This window comes from Herpailurus yagouaroundi, unplaced genomic scaffold (assembly GCF_014898765.1).
Source record: "Herpailurus yagouaroundi ecotype Mexico unplaced genomic scaffold, PumYag 100, whole genome shotgun sequence".
Classification (NCBI taxonomy): Eukaryota; Metazoa; Chordata; class Mammalia; order Carnivora; family Felidae; genus Herpailurus; species Herpailurus yagouaroundi.
Genome location: NW_024412391.1, coordinates 60,835,241 through 60,854,632, shown reverse-complemented (window position 1 = coordinate 60,854,632; position 19,392 = coordinate 60,835,241). Strand labels below are relative to the sequence as shown.

The 19,392-nt window shown below is 48.2% G+C and overlaps 1 protein-coding gene across 1 annotated transcript; it reads right to left on the bottom strand.

Annotated features, from left to right (window-relative positions):
• Positions 1-5,128: 5,128 nt before the first annotated feature.
• Positions 5,129-9,683, bottom strand: DLX5 (distal-less homeobox 5). Its single transcript, XM_040472597.1, has 3 exons — positions 9,017-9,683; positions 6,900-7,084; positions 5,129-5,809 (listed from the first exon to the last, which is right to left on the bottom strand). The coding sequence occupies exons 1-3, from the start codon at positions 9,369-9,371 to the stop codon at positions 5,480-5,482; spliced, it is 870 nt and encodes a 289-aa protein (XP_040328531.1). The 5' UTR covers positions 9,372-9,683; the 3' UTR covers positions 5,129-5,479.
• Positions 9,684-19,392: the final 9,709 nt, after the last annotated feature.

Below are 19,392 nucleotides of genomic sequence, written 5' to 3'. Positions count from 1 at the left end.
GCAGAGAATTTCCTGAGCCTCTCTTCCAGCCTCTATAACAGTATATGATGATTCTCCCTCCTCCTACCACCTCACAGCCCTAGCAGCTGCCCAACCAGAGCCACCCTCCAGTGGCAAGCAGACTTCCTAGCTCCTATGAATCTAAGGGCAAAAATGAAATGTTCCTTGTTTAGTGACCCCTGTTTATAGATGAAAGCTGAGTCCATATTCTGCCTCTTCGCCTACCCCTAATATCCCACCTTGCAAATGGCAAGTGGCCAAAACAGTCCTTGGATGACAATAAGCTTCCAGTGGCAGATTTCTGTCTTCTCACCTTTGCAAGCAAAAAAAAAAAAAAAAAAAAAAAAATAGCTTGGGAACTGTTTATAGCCCTTCACCCCCACTCACTTCTTTAAAAAATACATTAGACTGTGAATTGTGGAGATAGAATCATTACTGAAACTTGGAGTGTGTGTGTGTGTGTGTGTGTGTGTGTGTGTAGTGATGTTATGAAACCATTTTTCCCCCTTCCTGTGGGAAAGGTCGTAATGTGTGGTATTTCACGGTTTTATATAAATCTTGGTTTAGGATGTGGAACAGACTCAATAATATATGCACTTTTGGCAGAGACTCCTTCGGACCCCCACAAATCAGAAGTAAATAAGAAGTCCCAGCGAACAAAAGAACAGAAACATTAATCGCTGCAAAACAAAATTCTTACATCCTTTAAAGACAGATTCATGTAAATTCCCCCGGTTCCTATCTTCAGTGTTAGAGCGCGACCTATAAAACAGGTTATTACATTTCAGCTGGCAACCCTGGATGATTGAAAGGGAAGCTTCTCCCCCCCCCACCCCCGCCCCTCCTTAGTAGATACACTGTATACTTTCTGCCCCTTACCACAGGGGAACCTAAAGCTTGTCAAATGCAAAAGAAAACGCAGATGGGGCGGGGTGGGGGGGCGGCAGGGCTGCGTAGAAAAATATTTAGCCAATCCCACATGCGCTACCGCTATTTGGGCTGTTTTCGAGGCCCAGAGTTCGCTGTGCCTCTGAAAAAAACCAAGTACAGTATGCAAGGACCGCAGGCAACTTCGGAACAAGAGTGGAGGGCGGGAGCGAGTAGCAGCGCCCCCTCCCCACCCTCACCCGAGGCGGAAGCCTCCACCCAGCCGCTGTGGGAGGGGGGTGCTTTAGGCTGGAGGAGAGGGGTGACCGCAGGCGGATCCGCCGTCGTGGCGCGCTTCCCAGAGGTGCCGGAGGGCGTCTGCCCTCAGGGCGTGCCTCTGGAGAGGACTAGAGAGCTCCGGGTTGGCGAGATCCCAGTGGCCAGTGGGAGGCGCGCGATCCAAGGGGTTGCGGGGACGAGGCGGGGAGGGTGCTGGTTGGGTAGCCCTAAAGGTCCTCTCCTCGAATAAAAGGAAGGACTGATGGAGGGCGGGGGGTCAGGGGCAATGTTCCAGGAGGCATCCCTTGCACTTCGGGCGGGGGAGATCAGGAGACCCAATGGTATCAAGGCCGGAGTAAACTGTTGGGCGCGCCGGGAGGAGGCGAGCACCGCCAGGCCTTGGCGCGCCGTGGGCGACTCCCAGGACTGCGCGGCCAGGACGCCGCGAGCCGTGGGGCATCCAGTGGGATCAAAGGAGCCAACGGAGGCCAGCCGGCGCGTCTGGGATTGTGGGATGAGGGGCGGGAGAGAAAGGATTGGCATGGGCGGGGAGATCCTGGCCTGGCTATGGTCCCCAGGAGGGGGTGTGTGCGTGTGTTTGGTGTGCGGGTCAACATGCTCTTGCCGGAGGCCGAGACCTGGGTGGATCTGAGTGTGGGTCGACAGGCTCCCGGCTGGGTGCCCCAAGAAGGAGGGAGGAAGAAGGAGATGGAGAGGGGGAGGGACAGAGAGAGAGAGAGAGAGAGATCAAGGGCAGCGAGGTCTGCGGGTTCCTCTGTGTGTGTGTCTCAGGCCCTGTGGCTCAGCACTGGAGCCGCCTGGCACCCACAGGAATGCGGCTTCTCTCGGCTCCCCAAGCCGCCCCCTGTTCCACAAGGAGGTGGCCGCCAGGAAAAAGGGGGGAAAAAGGGCAGAAATCCGCGTAAGAGCTTCAAACAAAGACCAATTTATCTGATCTTTTACAGGAGGGCCCAGGAGGCGGAGAGGGCACCAAGGAATCGCACTGGCCCTGCGGGCATGCCCCGGGCCTCCTGGGCTTTGTAAGGAGGTCCGAAAATAGGCGTAGAGGCTCGGGAGTATGGTGGGGATGGTGAAGAGGCCCACGGAAAAGAAAATTAAATCTTGGGGTGGGCTTAACATCTTGGGAGCACTAGATTGAAAGCTAGGCAAGTGGGGACCAGAAGGGGCAGACAGAAGCCCCGGAGAGGTGGGTCAGGCATACTGCAAATAATGGTGGGGAGTAGTGCACGTTTGTATTAGATACAGGAATAAACAATAAAGAGAAAGAGGGAAGGTGGGAGGAAGGGCAAGGGAGAGAAACATCACACAGATATTTTTAGACTTTGCTCAAGATCTGTTATTTTTACATCCTTGGGCGCAGGACTGCAGGGAGTTAAATTCTCCTGGGAGAATCCCCATGGTGCCAGGGAAAACCCGCTGCAGAATGGTTTGCCAGAATATTTTTGTCCATGGCTCCCAGACCAAGTTAAAAAAAAAAAACAAAACAAAACACACCAACAACCGCTCGAGAGAAGAGGCCATTGCGAGTGGAAGAAGTGAGATTAGCACACGGAAAGCAATCCTGAAACCAAGCCTGTCCGCGCTATGCCTGCCGGTGTCGCAGCGACAGACTAATGTCCTTAAAAGCAAGCAGCGTCAAGGCTGGAGGTGGAAGGGTGGTCCTTAAAGAAGAGCTTCTCTCTTCTTTCCCGGGAAAAATCCTAACTCACCCTTCTCTTAGCTTGACCGTCTCCGGTGACTGGGGATGTAGGGAAGGGATCCCCTTTAGAAGCCAGGAATGGAGGTGGGGAGGTAACAGGGAAGGCTAGAAAAACATCAGCCCTCTCCGTGTGCAGAAAAGGAAGGAGCATCTTCCACCCACATTCCCTCCATTCTCAGGCGGCCAGTGGATGAGAAATGCTAGAGGCGGACAGTAGGTGCGCCCCCTCCAGCTTCCCCAAACACGCACTCGAAGGCGCAGGGGAAAGTCCGTCTGCTGCTCTCGGATCGACGGCGGCGCAGGGTTTCTCGAAGCCGGTTTCCCGGGTTATAAAGCGCCGGCTGCCGTGTAAAGGAAACTCAAAATCTTTACAAAAGAAGAAAGCAAAGTAGGAAGTATATCCCTCCACCCCTTCCCCACCATCCTCCCCTTCTCTGCCAGTGCAAAAAACAAAGTGGGGTTTCCTAGGCTTGCCCCCAGGTGCGTCGCCACCCGGAACTTCTTGCAAGAAAGGAGGGCTGGAGGGGAATGCAGAGGAGGAAAAGCAGCGGCAAGAAAAGCGGCCGCGCGAGCTTGGGGATGGCGGAGGAGGAGGGGTCCACAGCCCTGGCCTGGGCCAAGGTGCTGCCCCGGGGTCCCGGCAGGGTGCGCAAGAAGACTATTGAGATTCCCACCGAGGCCCAAGCCGTGGCAAATGGGCAGGCTAGAAAGGAAAGGAATCGAGGAGATGGGGAGGAGAGGAAAGGAGAGGGAGAGAGAAGGAGAAAAAGCGAACACACAGGTAAATTCCCCTCCGGGCACGTAGCGTGCCTTTTCAGGTCTAGTTTCCCAACCCTGGAAGAACCTTCTCAGAAATCCTCAGATGACAGGATGTAATTTTTTATGTGATAATCTCCGACCCGCCCCCCCCCCCCCACTTAAGAAGACTCTTTTGTCACATTTATTGCTGCCGACTTCTTAGCTGTAAAATATATCGTACGCATCTTGTTATTCCCAACATAGGATTTCCCTTGGTATCCTGAGGAAACAGAGTCAGGCGTACTAAACGACAGTCAAAAAGATGCCCACAAGTCAGGCCGGAGAGCACAGCTCTAGACCAGGCTGCATCTCTGGTCACAGTGTGGATGTCTCTGTGCAGGGCCACAGGGAGAAGGATGGGACACAGGCCAAAGTTGCTACAAGTCCTTCCTCTCTGCCCCTAAGAAGGCTTCACAAAGGAGAAATCCCTGCAAACAGATTCAATTTCCCATCGTTTGGAACCTGCTTTGCCACTGTTTTATGTAAAAGCAAAGCAGAAAGAGCTCCTTCGTGAAAAAACCAGAGTGGTGAAGAGGATGGAGGAAAAAAAAATATTTATAATATTATCTCACACGAGATGAAATCAAAACCGGGCCAAAATGCTTTCATTCCTTTCCTCCACTCTGCAGTTCCCTCTCTTGGCAGGAGAAGAAATGACCCCCCACCCCCCACCCATGCCCTGCTTGCCTTACTGATTTAGGTTTATCATTGTTCTCAAGCCCTGTGATCCTTTCCTCTCTGAAAGAGCTGAAATAAATTTTTAGTCATACACCAAGGCGTCCAAGACCCTACCATTTGCCATGCTGCAAATATTTCAAATTAAAAAAAAAATTGTAATAGGAAGGAAAATTTCTTCTTCTTGTTCAATAATTTCTCTCCTCCTCCTTCTTCTTGCCCTTCTTCTTCTTCTCTCCTCCTCCTCCTCCACCTCCTCCTCCTCATCTCTGGAAGCTCCCATTAGAAGGGATTGTAATTTGTCTAATTGCTCTGCCAATACACAGAGGCTGTTTTTTTGGGGGGGGGGGTGTTGGGGTTCTCCATGATAATTGCTTTGAGCATAGAATTCAGAGTGATTATTGATGGATTTCTGCTTTTTGACTCGCACACAGGGTGGGAGGACCGGATTTAGATGCCAGCATTACTTTCTACCTGAAACAATTTGGGGTAAAACTTAAAATTATCTAAATGTTTTTGTGGTTAGGCAAAACAAAAACAAAACAAAAAAAACCCCACCTAAATATATGTTTTATGGCAGGACTATCAACAGGCCACGTATGCATATAAACACATCAAGTACAGCACCCAACACATGCACGTGTGCAGCTTTGCATCCATGCAGCCCCCAATTTCTGTTTTTCCTTTTTGCCATATTGGATCTCTGCAGAGTTGGCCTTCCTTTAGTTGCCTGCATAAAACGTCACTAGCCGATTATAAGGAGGGCAAAAGGAGTATTTTTTAGAAACATTTTGCTTTCATGGTCGAAATAATTTTATTTATCCAGAATATACAGTTTAATTCCTCTATCTACACTTATTTACATGGTTAAAATAACATTGAAAAAAAGTCTTTTGAAAAGTTGAGGTCATAGATTTCAAGGCACCATTGATAGTGTCCACAGTTGCGCAAAAAAGTTCGTCAGTAAAAAAAAGAGGGGCTGGGGATCCTTTGAAATGCAATAACTTACATGCAAAAAAGCTTTACACATGAATCTTTTTTGTTTCCATTTTCCAACCTTCCCCAAATGAATTCCTTTCTTTATGACTCTCTAAAACAGCAAAACACAGCAGTCCCAAAAAGAGAGCAAGAGCAAGCCGCCTAATAGAGTGTCCCGGAGGCCAGCGCCAGCGGGTGCTGTAAGGAGCCAGGAGGCGGCAGGTGGGAATTGATTGAGCTGGCCGCGCTCGGGTACCAGGAAGCCGAGTTCTCCAGGTAGCTGGACGCGGGGGACTGGTTGGAGGTCGGAGGGTGGGCATGAGGGTGGTGGCTGAGCGAGCGGGACGAGCCCTGGGGCTCCCACACCGCCGGAGACTGCGGCGAGTTACACGCCATGGGGTCGCTGGAGCTGGGGCTGTGCTCCGGGGGCATCTCCCCGTTTTTCATTATCTTCTTGATCTTGGATCTTTTGTTCTGAAACCAGATTTTCACCTGGGTGGGGGAACAAAGGCACACGTTACCGGGTCACTCAGAGGCCGCCCGCGCCTTCCCCAGAGCGGCGACTGGAGGCATCTTGGGCCTCCAAGTGGCCCGGACCTGGCGTCTCCCTGTAGCTCGCGGCCTAAAGTCAGGGGGCCGAGCAGGAGGCCAAGCCCGGATCAGGGGCCCCGAGAGGACACCCTGACCGGCTAGGTGCTCACCGGCCGCCGCAAGGGCGTGACTCGGAGGCCGCGGTTTGTAGTTTTTGTTCGGGCGGGGGGAGGGGGGCGCGAAGGTCCCAGCGGCGTGCGCCCACGTGTGGGCCTGCGCCGTGCGCGCGAAACGCGGCGCCGCGAAGGTCTCCAAAACAATGGCTCGAGAGCCGCGCGAGGGCCTTGGGGCTGGCTGTGCGCGCGCGAGTGTGGAGGGAAAGGAGCGGTGTCCCCATCTCCCTCCCAATTCCCTCCACTCCCTCCTCAGCTTCCAAAGGTCAGAATGCGCCTGCAGCTCTGGGCGGCGATTCGAACATTCTTCATTTTTTTTTAATAGGCCCCAGCAGGGTTGCAGTGGGGGTGAAAGGAATGGGACAAGCAGGGGATGATATCCCCCTCACCACAGCGCCCCCTCCCTCCCCCCCCCCTACTTTGAGACCCTCTGGCTGCTATGGCCGAAAGCTCCGCAGGAGCGGGGCGTGACCTTTCAGCTTTCCTGCCGGAGGCGACCTTCACTGCCCGGGACCAACGCGAAGCCGCCCGGCCGGCTCACCTCCAGAGGCTCTGCACTGTGAAGAGGACCAATTTCTCAAGGCCGTGAGAGTGTCCTAGAAATGACCCTCCCCTTGTTTCCAATCTAGGAAATCGGCCCCTCGCCCCAGGAGGCCCGAAGCGAGGGGTGGGGGGGTGAGCGACGTCTCCATCCCGTCCCCACAGCCGCACGGCGGCGACACCCGGCGGGCTCGTGGAGGTAAGGGCTGGGGGCCGTGTCTCTCTGTCTGCGAGTTTCTGGCGGGTGCTATCCAGTCGGTTCCAGCCCGTCGGGACGGAACCGCGCGGCCCAGCAGGCAGCCGAGGCGGGGCTCCGGCCGGGCCGCCGGCGGATTTACCTGCGTTTGCGTCAGTCCCAGCGAGGCGGCCAGCTCCGCGCGTTCGGGCAGGGCGAGGTACTGAGTCTTCTGAAACCTTCTCTGCAACGCGGCCAGCTGAAAGCTGGAATAAATAGTCCTGGGTTTACGAACTTTCTTTGGTTTGCCATTCACCATCCTCACCTCGGGCTCGGCCACTTCTTTCTCTAAATAATCAAAACAGACTCGGTTAGAGTTTGTCGACAGTGTTTCGTTTACAGAACCCTCAAATACAGTCCTTAGGGGTTTTGTTTACTTGTGTTGTTTTGTTCTGTTTACCACGCAGTCTTTCATCCCGGTGGCACCTCCTTTGCTTAACAAGACCCAGAGAAATATGCCCCTCTCCGAAACGGTGGAAAAGCCAGGTGGTTTGATTAATTCCCTACTCTGTTCATTCAGGTTCTTGTGGGCTTGTGCAGAGCTCTTTGTACAGCACAGCTCCCTCCTTGGAGTCTGGGATTTAGCCCTTGCAGCCGTTCCTGTTGCACCCTGACCTGTTTTTACGCCCACCCTGTGCTCACCCTCGTTTTTGGGGCGAGCCTGGCCAGCGCCTCCTGGGGCTTCAAGGGAAGGCCCTGGGCCTTGACATCCCCCCCCCCCCCCCCCCGCCCCGCTACTTCTGTCGGCGTCTGTTCGGGCGCCCGCAGAGACCAGACGCTTGGGCAGGGAAGACGCTAACCGAGGTCTCCAAAGTTCAAAGACCCACAAGCAAACTATGCTCCTTCAATTCAGCAGCAAAAGGTCCAGGCCGCTGCAGACAGAGGGCCGATTATGCAGCCCCCATAATCTCCCTGCAGATCTGCGAGGGCACAGATGTGTCTGGTTTCTTTTACAAATAGACTTAATAAGTTCTTGGCCAAAAGAAAAAAAAATCTTTCACTTATGCACGAAATAAAGAGACACTGAAAGGAACGAAGACATACCACCCCCTGGGCTTTCTTTTAAAATTTAGTAAGAGTCACACGTTGAAAAGGATTGGGTGCTGGGGTGTTTTCGTAGGAAAGGGGCGGCAGGTCAGGACGAATTTCTCAAAGTCGTGAATATATTTGGGGGGGGGGCGCGGGAAGACTTTCTGAAAGCCTGTCTTACAAACATACCCTGGGGCCACAAGTCCCCTTTCCGAAAAGTACCATCTTATCAAAAGTACCATCTCTGCAAGGGGTGGAGAACCTTTCCCCTGTGTGTGTGTGTGTGTGTGTGTGTGTGTGTGTGTGTGTGTGTGTGTGTGTGGCAAGCTCCTGGGAGAGAGGAAAGGGTGGAGAATGAGAGCTGTGGTCTCTATTCTGCCAAAGAAGGGGATTCTAATATTAGCAGGATTATTAATGTGCTAGTGGGAAGAGATCAAACCCAACCAGCAAAACCTCTCCAAGGAGACCTCATGCCTCTCTTACCGCCCAAGCTAACCCTCTTCAACTCTCCAACTAAGTTTCAAGGCGAAAAGAGAGGAGGTGGGGAAGAGGAAGAGAAATTGTACGCACCCCTCAGCAACCCTCCTCCACCCTTAAATGCCTTTTTGTTTTTGGAAATGCCCTGGATAAACCACAAGGCGCTCTGCGCGTTCTTCCTCTGGCGGGCTGCAGCTCCCCAGTCCTCAACCCCCACCCCGCGCCCAGGGCACCGACACCACGCTGGCTCGTGGCTGCTCTCAGACTAATCCCGACAGAGTCTTTGAGGCAGCCTTCCACTCCCACTCGCACCAACCGAGCACGCTCACCAACAATTCCAACGACTAACCTCCCCTTTATTACGCAAACGCCACTCAGGCTGCTTGATTCTTTCTTCTCTCCACCCCTAGCCCCTTTGCAGCCTAGTTGGCTTCCAGACCAGGCAAGTTGGGAATCCAGAAACTTGAGGGCCCCCCACCCCCAGGTGCCGGAGTGGAGGATTCTACTAAGGAAGATTCTTCTAAGAATCCCTAAAATGCTGGCCCAGGAGAACCTCTCTTGGTTGCAGAGTCCAGGCCCCCCTCCCTTCTGCCGGGCGCGCCCCCACTGTAGTGGTTGTCGCGGGCCCCAATCTTCCACCCCACTTCGCGCCTCTGGAGTTCTGGCTGCCCCTGTATCTGCCCCCATCCCGTCCCCCCCCCCCCCCCCCCATACCTGGCTGGCTGGTGGCGCTCGGGACGCGGTTGTAAGCGCCGCCGTACTGGTGGTAGGGGCTGGCGTAGCTGTAGTCGGCGTAAGCTTTGGCGGGGTAGCTGCCGGCGGAGCCGTTCACGCCATGGTACTGGTACTGGTAGGGGTTGAGCGCTTTGCCGTAGGAAGCCGAGGTAGGAGAGCAGTAGCCGTGTGGGGCTCCCCCCGTGGGACTGTAGTAGTCGGAATCGGTGGCCGACGACTCGGGCAAAGTTGGCGATTCCTGAGACGGATGGTGCATGGCTGCGGACGTCTGGAACGGAGCTTGGAAGTCGCCGGATCGGATGCTGGGGACCCTTCTGTCAAACACTCCTGTCATCGCTCACAGGCGGCGGCTGTCCTTGCTGCTGTGGCGGCGGCTGCTGCCCGAGTTGGCTGTGGGGCTGCTCTGGTCTAAGCAGACATGGCTGTGGGAGCGAGGGAGGAGGAGGAAGAGGAGGAGGAGGAGAAAAGGAGGAGGCGGCGGCGGCGGCGAGGAGGAGGCTGGGAGTCGTGGAGGCTCTCTGTCTCCGGCTGGCTGACTGATGGCTGAGGCGCAGCACAGCCTTGGTTAAATCCTTAATTGCGCGCTTACGCACAGCGGGGTGGATCGGGTTCCATTGGCCAGGGCCTCGGGAGCAGCAGCAACACCCTAACTCGTCCAACTAGTTTTAGCACAACAAAGCATTGCTTAAAAAAGAGGGAGAAAAAAATGGAGGGGGTGGGGAGGAGTGTGTGTGTGTGTGTGTGTGTGTGTGTGTGTGTGTGTACGCGCGCGCGCGCGCGCGGGGGCGCACGCGTGTGTGTTGTTGTTGCTTGTTGGGGGAGGGTGTCTCAGACAATCTGTTTTCAGTGAATACCAAAGACAACGCAGGAGCCCCAACACCCAGCTCAGTAATGTCTGGAGACAATGTGTTCCAATCAGCAGCCTCGGAAAGTGCACATGTTTGGGGGATGAGGTCGGCGATGGTCTTTCCTTGTTCCCTACCTCCCCACCCCTGTGGCTTGCAACTGGGGCTTGTGTGGAACTGAAGGCTGATGTTGAAATGAGGAATCAAAGCAGGGTATGGGGGGAGGGAGCAGGGATGTGGGACCGGAGGTGAGAAGGAATAGAGAGCAATATTTTTGGTGGGGTGCTGAGAACCAAGTTGCAACTTACGGGTGTTGAAAATTTGTGATTTGGGGAATGACACAAATTTGCAGCAAGCACTTCTTTTGCACAAGATGAGTACTTACTTCTCAGACAAGGGCTGGATAAGGATGCTCAAGAATGCACGCTGTCCATTGAGCGGTTAATGGCAGAGAGAGTTCCTGCAACCCTAAATCTCTTACAATCATTTAAAAATATCATTGTCACAAGCACAAATAACTTAATGATGCCAAAATTGCTGGTCCCCAAGAAAAGCAGGCAGCCGCACATTTTGTTCAATATTCTTGTCTACGCGGACGCCATTGGAATAGAGGGTCTATAACTGTGTTCAGTGGCCAAATACTCCTGCAGAAGTGAATGGTTCACTTACGATCTATCATTACTCCAGGACCGAATGGGGAAACCCTGGGAAGACTAGGAAGTAGGGACAAAAGCTGTTTGGGGTGAGGTTGTGTGAAGTCCACGAATCTCCCCCTCCAAGCTCCATGGACGTGGCAGCAAAGGGCTTGCCTTTCTAATTCCCAAGTCCTGCTTTCTGTATTCTCCTTCCCTTCATTTCCCGTGGCAGACATGCCTCAACTGATATGCAAAGGGAATAAAGGCTCCATAATCAAACACTTGGTACTGGAGGTGCAGAGTTTGCTTTTCATGACAGTCACTCTTGCTGTAGTGGTGATGCAGCTGGGAGCTTAGAAATTTAACATAAGTCAAACTACCGCGCCCCCATATCCACTCCCCTAAAATAGGCAACTGCAGGAACTGGATCCTGATTTGGACCCTCCCAGCATCTATCTCCAGGGAGTCTGAGACCGAGAACCTAAGACCCAGAACCTAGAACCTGGGCTGGTGGGGCCTCTCATTCCCTCACCCACCCACTCTCAACCGAAGAAAGTGTCCACGTTAGTTGTGTTCAGTGCTAGTTTAGCCTTACCTTAGTCATAGAGCTACTCTGACCCAAAATAGGCTGGCAGGGAGAGCCAGGGTTCTGGAACTCAGGGCAGGATGTCAGCCTAGCTGCGGAACTGCAAACTGGAGTGACCACACGTGCACTAACTCCTCGCTTCTGCAGTCTGGGTGTGGTAAAACCACAGCTATTGCCGCACTACCCTTTGGGGACAGTTTTAGGACAGGAGTGCACAGGGAAGGGGAGGTGTGTGTCACAGGGTCCCCACAGCATTCCCCCTCTCCCTGCACCCCCTTCCCTTCCCCACCCTGGCCCAAGCCTCCTGCTTTAGGCCTGTGCAGCCCTGAACTTCTCTGAGATAGTCCACCAGGAAACAGAGCCTTGGCTGTTTACCCCTTGCCTCACACTGTCGATGTTGGCATTGCAGTTCACCCCCTGGGTTTAAACTGTGAAGAACTACAGGACATCGGGAAAGCAGTGCCAAACCCGTACTGCTTGCAGTTCTGGTCTCTGTGCTGGAGAAGTTCTTGGCACCCACTGAGTCACCTTACACACATCCTGTCATTTAATTACATGAATCGCTTCCCCAGAGTAATGCCAAGGATGGGTCAAAGCACCTCCTGGCAAAGGCAAGTGGAGCAGGGAGCTGGGCTGCCTTAGCGGGTCCCCACACCCCCCACTTTTTATTTGTTATAGATTTAAAAGTTACTAGGCAGAGGGAAATAAGGTCAATCCGACTATGCTCCAAATGGTTATGTCCTTAGACCTTGCTGAGAAAGCAGATTTCAACTAGTACGAGATTGGAAACTGCAAATTTGGGGCATGATTTAGAAGTTAGGGATCTGGTCGAGAACACAATGTTACAATGTTAAGTTAGTTTATTTTTATTTTTTTTAAGTTAGTTTAGACCTTCCTAAATTTTGCTTTTCCCTCCGTCAAAAAAAAAAAAATTCTCGTATTTTATCCAACACAAAAAGGAACGGGGTGGTAGGGAAGGATTTAACGTCTTTGTTTCAATTCCTAAAGCGCTGGCCCACATGCCAGACTAGAGGCACTGGCACAGAGGCCGCTGCTGTGTGAGACCTCCAAATCTGGGTGTGCCTCTGGAGATCCAGAGCCTTAACTTTCTTGATTTTGTTCTTTTCTAGCTGGACTCCAGTTCCCCCTACCCTTTCCTCATAGGCAGCGGGAGGAGGAGGGAGCTCTAGGTTAAAAGGAGTTTGATCACAATATAGTTCCATTTCATTTAACGTTTTGGAGTCCTTGTGGCAACCGGGCCTGCCCCCCATCCCTCCCCCCACATTCCCCCCCCCTCCCACCGCCCCGCTTCGGATCAAAACCCCGGGCGCAAAAGCTCTGAGAATCTCGGCTCTCAGGGTAGAAACTTTTGCTGGTACTGTGGGTGGTAATCACACCAAGGCCTAGAACTTTGCTTTAAGGCCAGCGAGCTGTTGCCTCTTTCAAAACCCACCGACAGGCCCAGTCGTGGAGGAACAGCTCCACAGCAGCAAAATTATCCAGAAGTACTCTCCCCACTGAGACACGTAGGAAGAATGTGAGTAATTCCATCTCCTGGTAGCCGAAATTTGCACGGGGCGAGAGGGGGCGGACGTGGGGGGCGGGATGGACCCTAAGAGAAGTGCAAGTCTTTACCGTGAGCGCCACCTAGTGTCCGTGAGGGATGGCGCGCGCAAATGCCTAACGTTTCCCGAGCTGTGAGTCGCTGGCTGGACAATGCTGGCAGGTCTTTGGGGTTCGAGAACACTACTACGTGGCTTTCCTTCTTTTTGCTTCCGGCAGACCTTTCTCTCCACCCCATGCCCTTTAGCTCCTTTCCTTTACTACTTATACATTCACACTTTTCCTCCCCTCCTTCCACCGGATCAGCCTTTTCTGGGATTCAGTAGGAAATCTGGCGATTTGGGGGGGTAACACGCTCCGTTCAATCTGCTCAACTGGGATGACTGGGAATAGTTGGCGGTGATCTTATCTCCTTGACAGTGAAGCAGGCCCTCGTCTAACTGGATGAGGCGCTCCAGAGCCTGCTGGTAATTCTCTGCTTCCCTGGGCTGAAATGGTAGTGCCGCTGAATTTGAAGGAGGAGTGCCTTGGAAAGGGGTGGGAAAGATTATTTTAATAAGCTGCATTAAATGCAGTTTTCTCCCTCTGGTCCATCTGAAGACTCTTTACTTGTAGGCTTTTGAAAAGCAGAACATCCTTTCATTGGGACTTGAAGTTCAGTCAAATCACTGCATCTGAAAATATTTAATTTGTGTACTTAAGATCTTTTTAATACGGAAACTATTGTTTCATTTATTTAAAACATTATGCACATCCACCAGATGTGCCATTCAGGTAGATAAAGGAACCCATAATATGATACTGGCATTATATGTGCAAACTTGATACAGTGCTTTTGGACTTTAGGATTTTTATCAGTGAACTACCTGCTTTTTAAACGTCCCATTCTTGGCTTATTTTACTTTTTATTTGCGATGCTTTATCCATTACTTTTCTTTATCTGTCTAGTGAAAAAAGCTTTCAGAGAAGTTCACTGTTATTATGTCTTTATTGATCATGAACCATGTAGAGTACTTTTCATCCCAGAAATATCAAGCACAACAAAGCTGGCTGTCATACATTTTGTGGAGATAGATCTGAATAATTCTATTTACAATGGAGTTTCATTTTTCTTTGAACTAGGTCTCTAAGACCACGTAATAACTTAAGGTAACAGCCTTGAAATATTCAATCTGATGTTTGTTTAGAAGAGATATATTTCTATGAACTGAGGTGAGGTGAAAAGACAGGAACGATTGTTTCAAAAGTGGTGAAAGCTTTCAAAAATATCACAAGTTGTTGGTCATTGGTTTTGGCAACTCAGCTGAATGGCCTTTGTGTCTCCCAACAGAAAGCAAGGCACACTGGCTTGGAACTGACATTCAGAGGTGGTTCACCCTCTGAGTTAGCAAAACTGTTTAATTCCCCCACCGAAGTTTACAGTTCTTCCCATGTATTCTCAAGGCTGAACTAACCAGGCCCAACCCAAAATGCTGTGAAGCCCTTATGAATTGACAATGAGCTCACCCAGGGAGGGAGGTGAGGGAAAGAGTATGGGAGTTGATGGAAAGGATAGGTAGAAAGATTCCTCCCATGCTGAAATTAATTTCAGTGCCCCCCTGCCCCCCATCCTCAAGAAAAACGTGTTTGGAGTTCAAGAGTGTCTCTACCAAAGTAATCTCAAAGGATTCACTAGCAAACAATTATAGAAATATTCTGAATATATTAAAAATCCCCAGAGGGGGAAACTATTTTCCACTTAATTCCAACGTAACAGGGTTTTTCAGTTTATTTCCAAATGATAGTGCAGATCATAGGCTTCTGCACATTTTATTTTTATAATTAAGACATTAAAATATGTTTATTCATTTAACTTAAACATAACTGGCTAGGAAAAGGCCTTAAGTATCCACTCTAATCTATTCTCTATGAAACGAATTTAATATACCACAGCTGAAAACACTTCAAGTTCATCTAAGTAGGAAGTAAATGGGATTATATTATTATATGTCTTTGCAAACTGAATTGAGTCATATTCTTCATCCTAAACTCAGATTTCATCTTCTTGAAAGGAAGGTTTGGCTGTGATACTATTTACAAAACCTTTATTCTTCTTAAAGATATATAAATATTCCAATTAAAAAAAATACCCCTTGTGGAGTTAAAAGAAAAGTAATCGGCAGACAGGAATTCAGAGCAATGATCCAACTCTGGCAAGGAAATAGCAAGAGTGAAGCTTAAGTCATCTTTAATAACATCCTAATTCCAAGATCAATTTAGAATTTTAAAGTTCATTGATCCTAAGCCACTGTATTTTTATGATCTGACAACACTGTAGGCAAAGATGTAAAAAACCACTTCTAAAGTCAAATCCATTCAGATTATTCAAACACTGTGAGCTGGGTAAAACTTGGCGCATAATGTATATGCACATGGGCAGATAGTATAATGTTATAGATGTTTTTGTGCTCTCTCTTAATTATATTATTTTAATAGATTAAAACAAACAGCAAGAAAATACAGAGTCTTTTTCTACAGCTGTGTTTACTACCTTATACCTTTTATAAAGAAAAAGATTCTTAAACAGGCAGCCCCAGCCTGAGATAAGAGGTTTCCCTGCTGTGTTACGCAGCGTAATCAGTCGAAGGCACAGTGCCCACCTGGACTTGCATCCCTCTGTGCTCCTGCAGAAGAAAATTAAGGCAACAGAAAGGAAAATTCAATAGCTTTCCAAGTGAAGTGTAGCTGACACAGCAACGGAGTCACTTTTAAAAATTGTGGGCGGAAAAGATACATTACTCTGCCATCCAGAATCTTAGTTATGGTCAACTTATTTAGCCCATGGGGATATATATTATGTCAAATTTTGCTTTTGCAACATTAATTCTTTGGTTTTATTTCACTGACTCAACATGGTCTCAACAGGCTCTTGGGTGGTGCATTTAGCAAAGTATCATATGAACATATACATTCATATAATTTATTGCCACATCTTGGTTTACAATTTTGGGTTTGTGACTGCATGCACCCATGGTTTGAGTGCATTTTCACAGTTTTAACCCCAATGGATGTATGCATTTCAGTTGGTTACTTAAGAAATCAGGGAACACTTTCGTTGCTGTTGTAACTTTCAACAGACCCCACTTTTCAGGCAACATACTATTGTCTGCATGCACTATGGTTAGTCTAAAGTGGGATGGGGGCATGGAAATGGGAGAAGAGGATCAAAAAGTACAAACCTCCAAGTTATAAAATAAATAAGTCATGGAGACGTTATGTATAGCATGATGACTATAGTTAATAGTACTGTATTGGATATTTGAAGGTTACTAAGAGGGTAGGATCTTAGAAGTTCTCATGATAAGAAGAAAAACTTTGTAACTACTTATGGGGACAGATGTTAACTAGTCTTATTATGATCATTCCACAATATGTATAAATATCAAATCATTATGTTATATTCTTGAAACTAATATAATGTTATACATCATTATACTTCAACAGGAAAAATAAAATAAATGGGGAATTTTTTTTATAAGTTCCAAGGAATCCTTGGAACTATAGATGGAAAAGATAATTCTGTTTATGTAACTCTGGACTGCAGCTAGCCACATGGAATATCCTCAGACACTGCATTAAATCCTCTCCTAGAGAAAAAAAAATGAGGATGAAGATCAACAAATTAAATCAACAAAAAGCAAATACAGGTGAGTGTAGCTGCATTCATACATGGAAAAACTGAACATATTCTATGGATATACCATTCTTTCTCTACATTTTGTTGTTTGGCTCTCTCACTGCTTCAGGAGTTTTAACAGCTTTTCCATACTTGCCATTTAATAGTTTCAGACACTTACAGCGTTGTGTCATAGAATAACTGTGTACTAGGTCTTTGGTAGTTAAGCTATATAGTAAACTTGGAGAGGATAGGGAGAAGTTTTTAACATTGAGAAAAGAAGTGAACCAACCATCTTTGTCCAGTGATAGTATTTTTAGTAGAAGCCAGTGAATTAGGTGTGAAACTAGAGGGAAAAAAGTATTCAGCAATTAAAATCACCTGGTAAATCTCTAACTTACAAGAACAATGGAAAAGATTGGAAGGGAAATAGGTGGAAGAATGGAAAGCAAAAAGATAAAAACAGCCAGGCATTAAGAACCACCCTGTCATCTCTGAATTAGAATCAACATTAGGGTGGCATTTAGGAAAAAACACTTGTCCACCCAAGGTTTGTCTTTGGGGAATACTTCCTAGAGAAGTTGGAATGAATGAAATAGAAGGTGCTAATGACAGTTCTTTTCTTTTGACTTTCCTGTTACTAGAACTGGGGTCACTAAAATCCCATGTGGCTCTGTATATAACACTTCAGGAAAAAAAATTCTCCAAGTTTTTCCAATATAAGGCTGGGCTCTATTCCTCTTTATAGTATTATGACAAACATTTGGCATGTCTTTTGCAAATTTTGTAGCCTTTCAATGTTTTTTTTTTCCAACTACATAATTCACTTTACTTTCATAGTAGCCTAAAGAAGTAGCTATGTCAGGTTGTTATGTGTGGTCTTCAACTTTGATACATTTGCTTTTCCTTTAACTTGAACCCATACTCCATATTGGCACTCCTACCACGTGCTTTATTGAGCCATTATGTGGTAGCACTGTTGTGAGGCACTACTGTCAGGAGTAAAGCACCTGGTCTTCGAGGGCTGCGGGCTCATGCAGGGCTGCCCTCTCTCCAGCCTGGCCTATTTCCTCTTCTCTTCATACCACCATCCTTGCAATTCTCTGTCTGTCCATGGGCATTGGGTTTGCCTGAGCTTCTGTTGGTCCCTGTAGGTTAGTGGGCACCTGAGAAAGAGAGATGCCTGGCTCGGCTCCCCCATGCCCATGGAAGACAAGCTGTTGCCTCCTCTGCACTCTAGGTGGTTGGGCCAGGGGGAAGAAGCACCAGGAGGAACCATAGTTAGGGACTTCATGTCTGCTTAGCTCTTTAGAATAAATATGCGCTTTCAAATACATATATTTTGAATTAAAGGTACTCCTGGATATCCATGTGACAGATTAATAAACAGAAGCCCAAGAGTCCACTTTCATCATCACCACCATCACATCATCATCATCACCATCATCATCATCATCATCATCATCATCATCATCATCATCATCATCATACTTGAATTTGCTTAGAGGTTTAAACTTAAAAAAAACAGAGGGCTCCCATATAATTTAATATTTTCCCTCACAATATTCTTGACAGGAAAGTAGGGCTTTGAGAAACCTGACTTCCTAACTTCCTATTTGACAAACACTACATAAAACTGTGCTGTTACCTAAGACTAGTCAAAATTTTCCATCGTTAAAATGCTATCTGTGTACACACAGACACACAGACACACACACACACACACACATACACACACACACACACAGAGAAAGAGAGAGAGAGAGAGAGAGAGAGAGAGAGAGAGAGAGAGAGAGAGAGTTGGTCCTAAACTGAAACAAATTTGCTCCTCTTTAAAAAAAATAACATCCATTAGGCATAGACTGTGTGCTAACTGCTTTCTGTGTGTTATTTTATTTCATCTTTACAACAGAATATAAGGAGGTGCCATTGTTCACCCATTTATACTGACTAATGAGAGACAGAGGATAAGAAATTTAATTAGGCTCCCGTGGCTAGTAAGTTTATTGCATGGGAAAATCTCCAAAATCAGAAATCCTACACCCTATGGAAAAGAAAACCAAAAATTTTGGCTTTAGATACCAGAATAACATTTCTGTTGATCTTCTCCTTTTCTTTGTATTCTTACACTACAGATGCATGCAATAACTCTTTTAGTTATAATGGTTTGTTTACATCAACAATTTCCTTTTCCTGTAATGAATCACACTTTTCTTTAGGATCCGTTGCTGGATATTAGCATCCACAACTTAGGAAATTGAACTAAGATGTGAGTTATATCTGGGAGTGTGGGGGTGAGTTAGCATTGGAGCCAGGAAATTCAGGTTAAGTTGCTCTAATAGAAAGCTTAATTCCATAACTGATGTTAAATGTCAATGAGCAGTTGGTCCCTGGAACTAACTACGGACAAACCCACATAAAACTGAGCTAGAGATCCTATTTCTCCATGTACCTCCATTCTTTCCTTTCTTCCACCCCATCCACCTTCACATTCACATATGTATCCCACACACCCATTTATAGACTATTTTGGGAAAAATTTCCGTTTCTTCTCAGTTGTGTGTAAGGTGACTATATATTGTATCATTCAAACCAGGATGCTTTTGAAAGTGAAAAGGGGATGGTAATAACTACCCTACAATAACAGGAATAAGCTGGGATGGTTCTGGCCAAACTTTGATTTTCATGGTATATTTCTAACACTCCTCAAAGTCTATCAGGAGGCCATCTTGGGAAGTACTGTCCTGTAGCCTGGCATCATGGGAATTTGCATGGTAGGTAGAGCAGAGATTTTCTAGGTGCCTCGGATTTGAGCTACTTAGCCTCTACCCAGGAGATTAGTTAAGAATAGTCAGGACTACCTTCTGTAGTAGTGCAAGTTGTGCACTACACAAGGGTGCCATGATGAAAGGAAACTGGGAGCTGAAATCCAGCCCTTAACCATACTTACCAGCCATGTGTTCAGGAAGGGGCTATATTTGCTCCAAGAAAGTTGCATCTGTTTCTAACTCACACAAATTCACTAGACTCTAACTCTCACTGTATAGACTGGTGGAATCCCTGAGTACAGC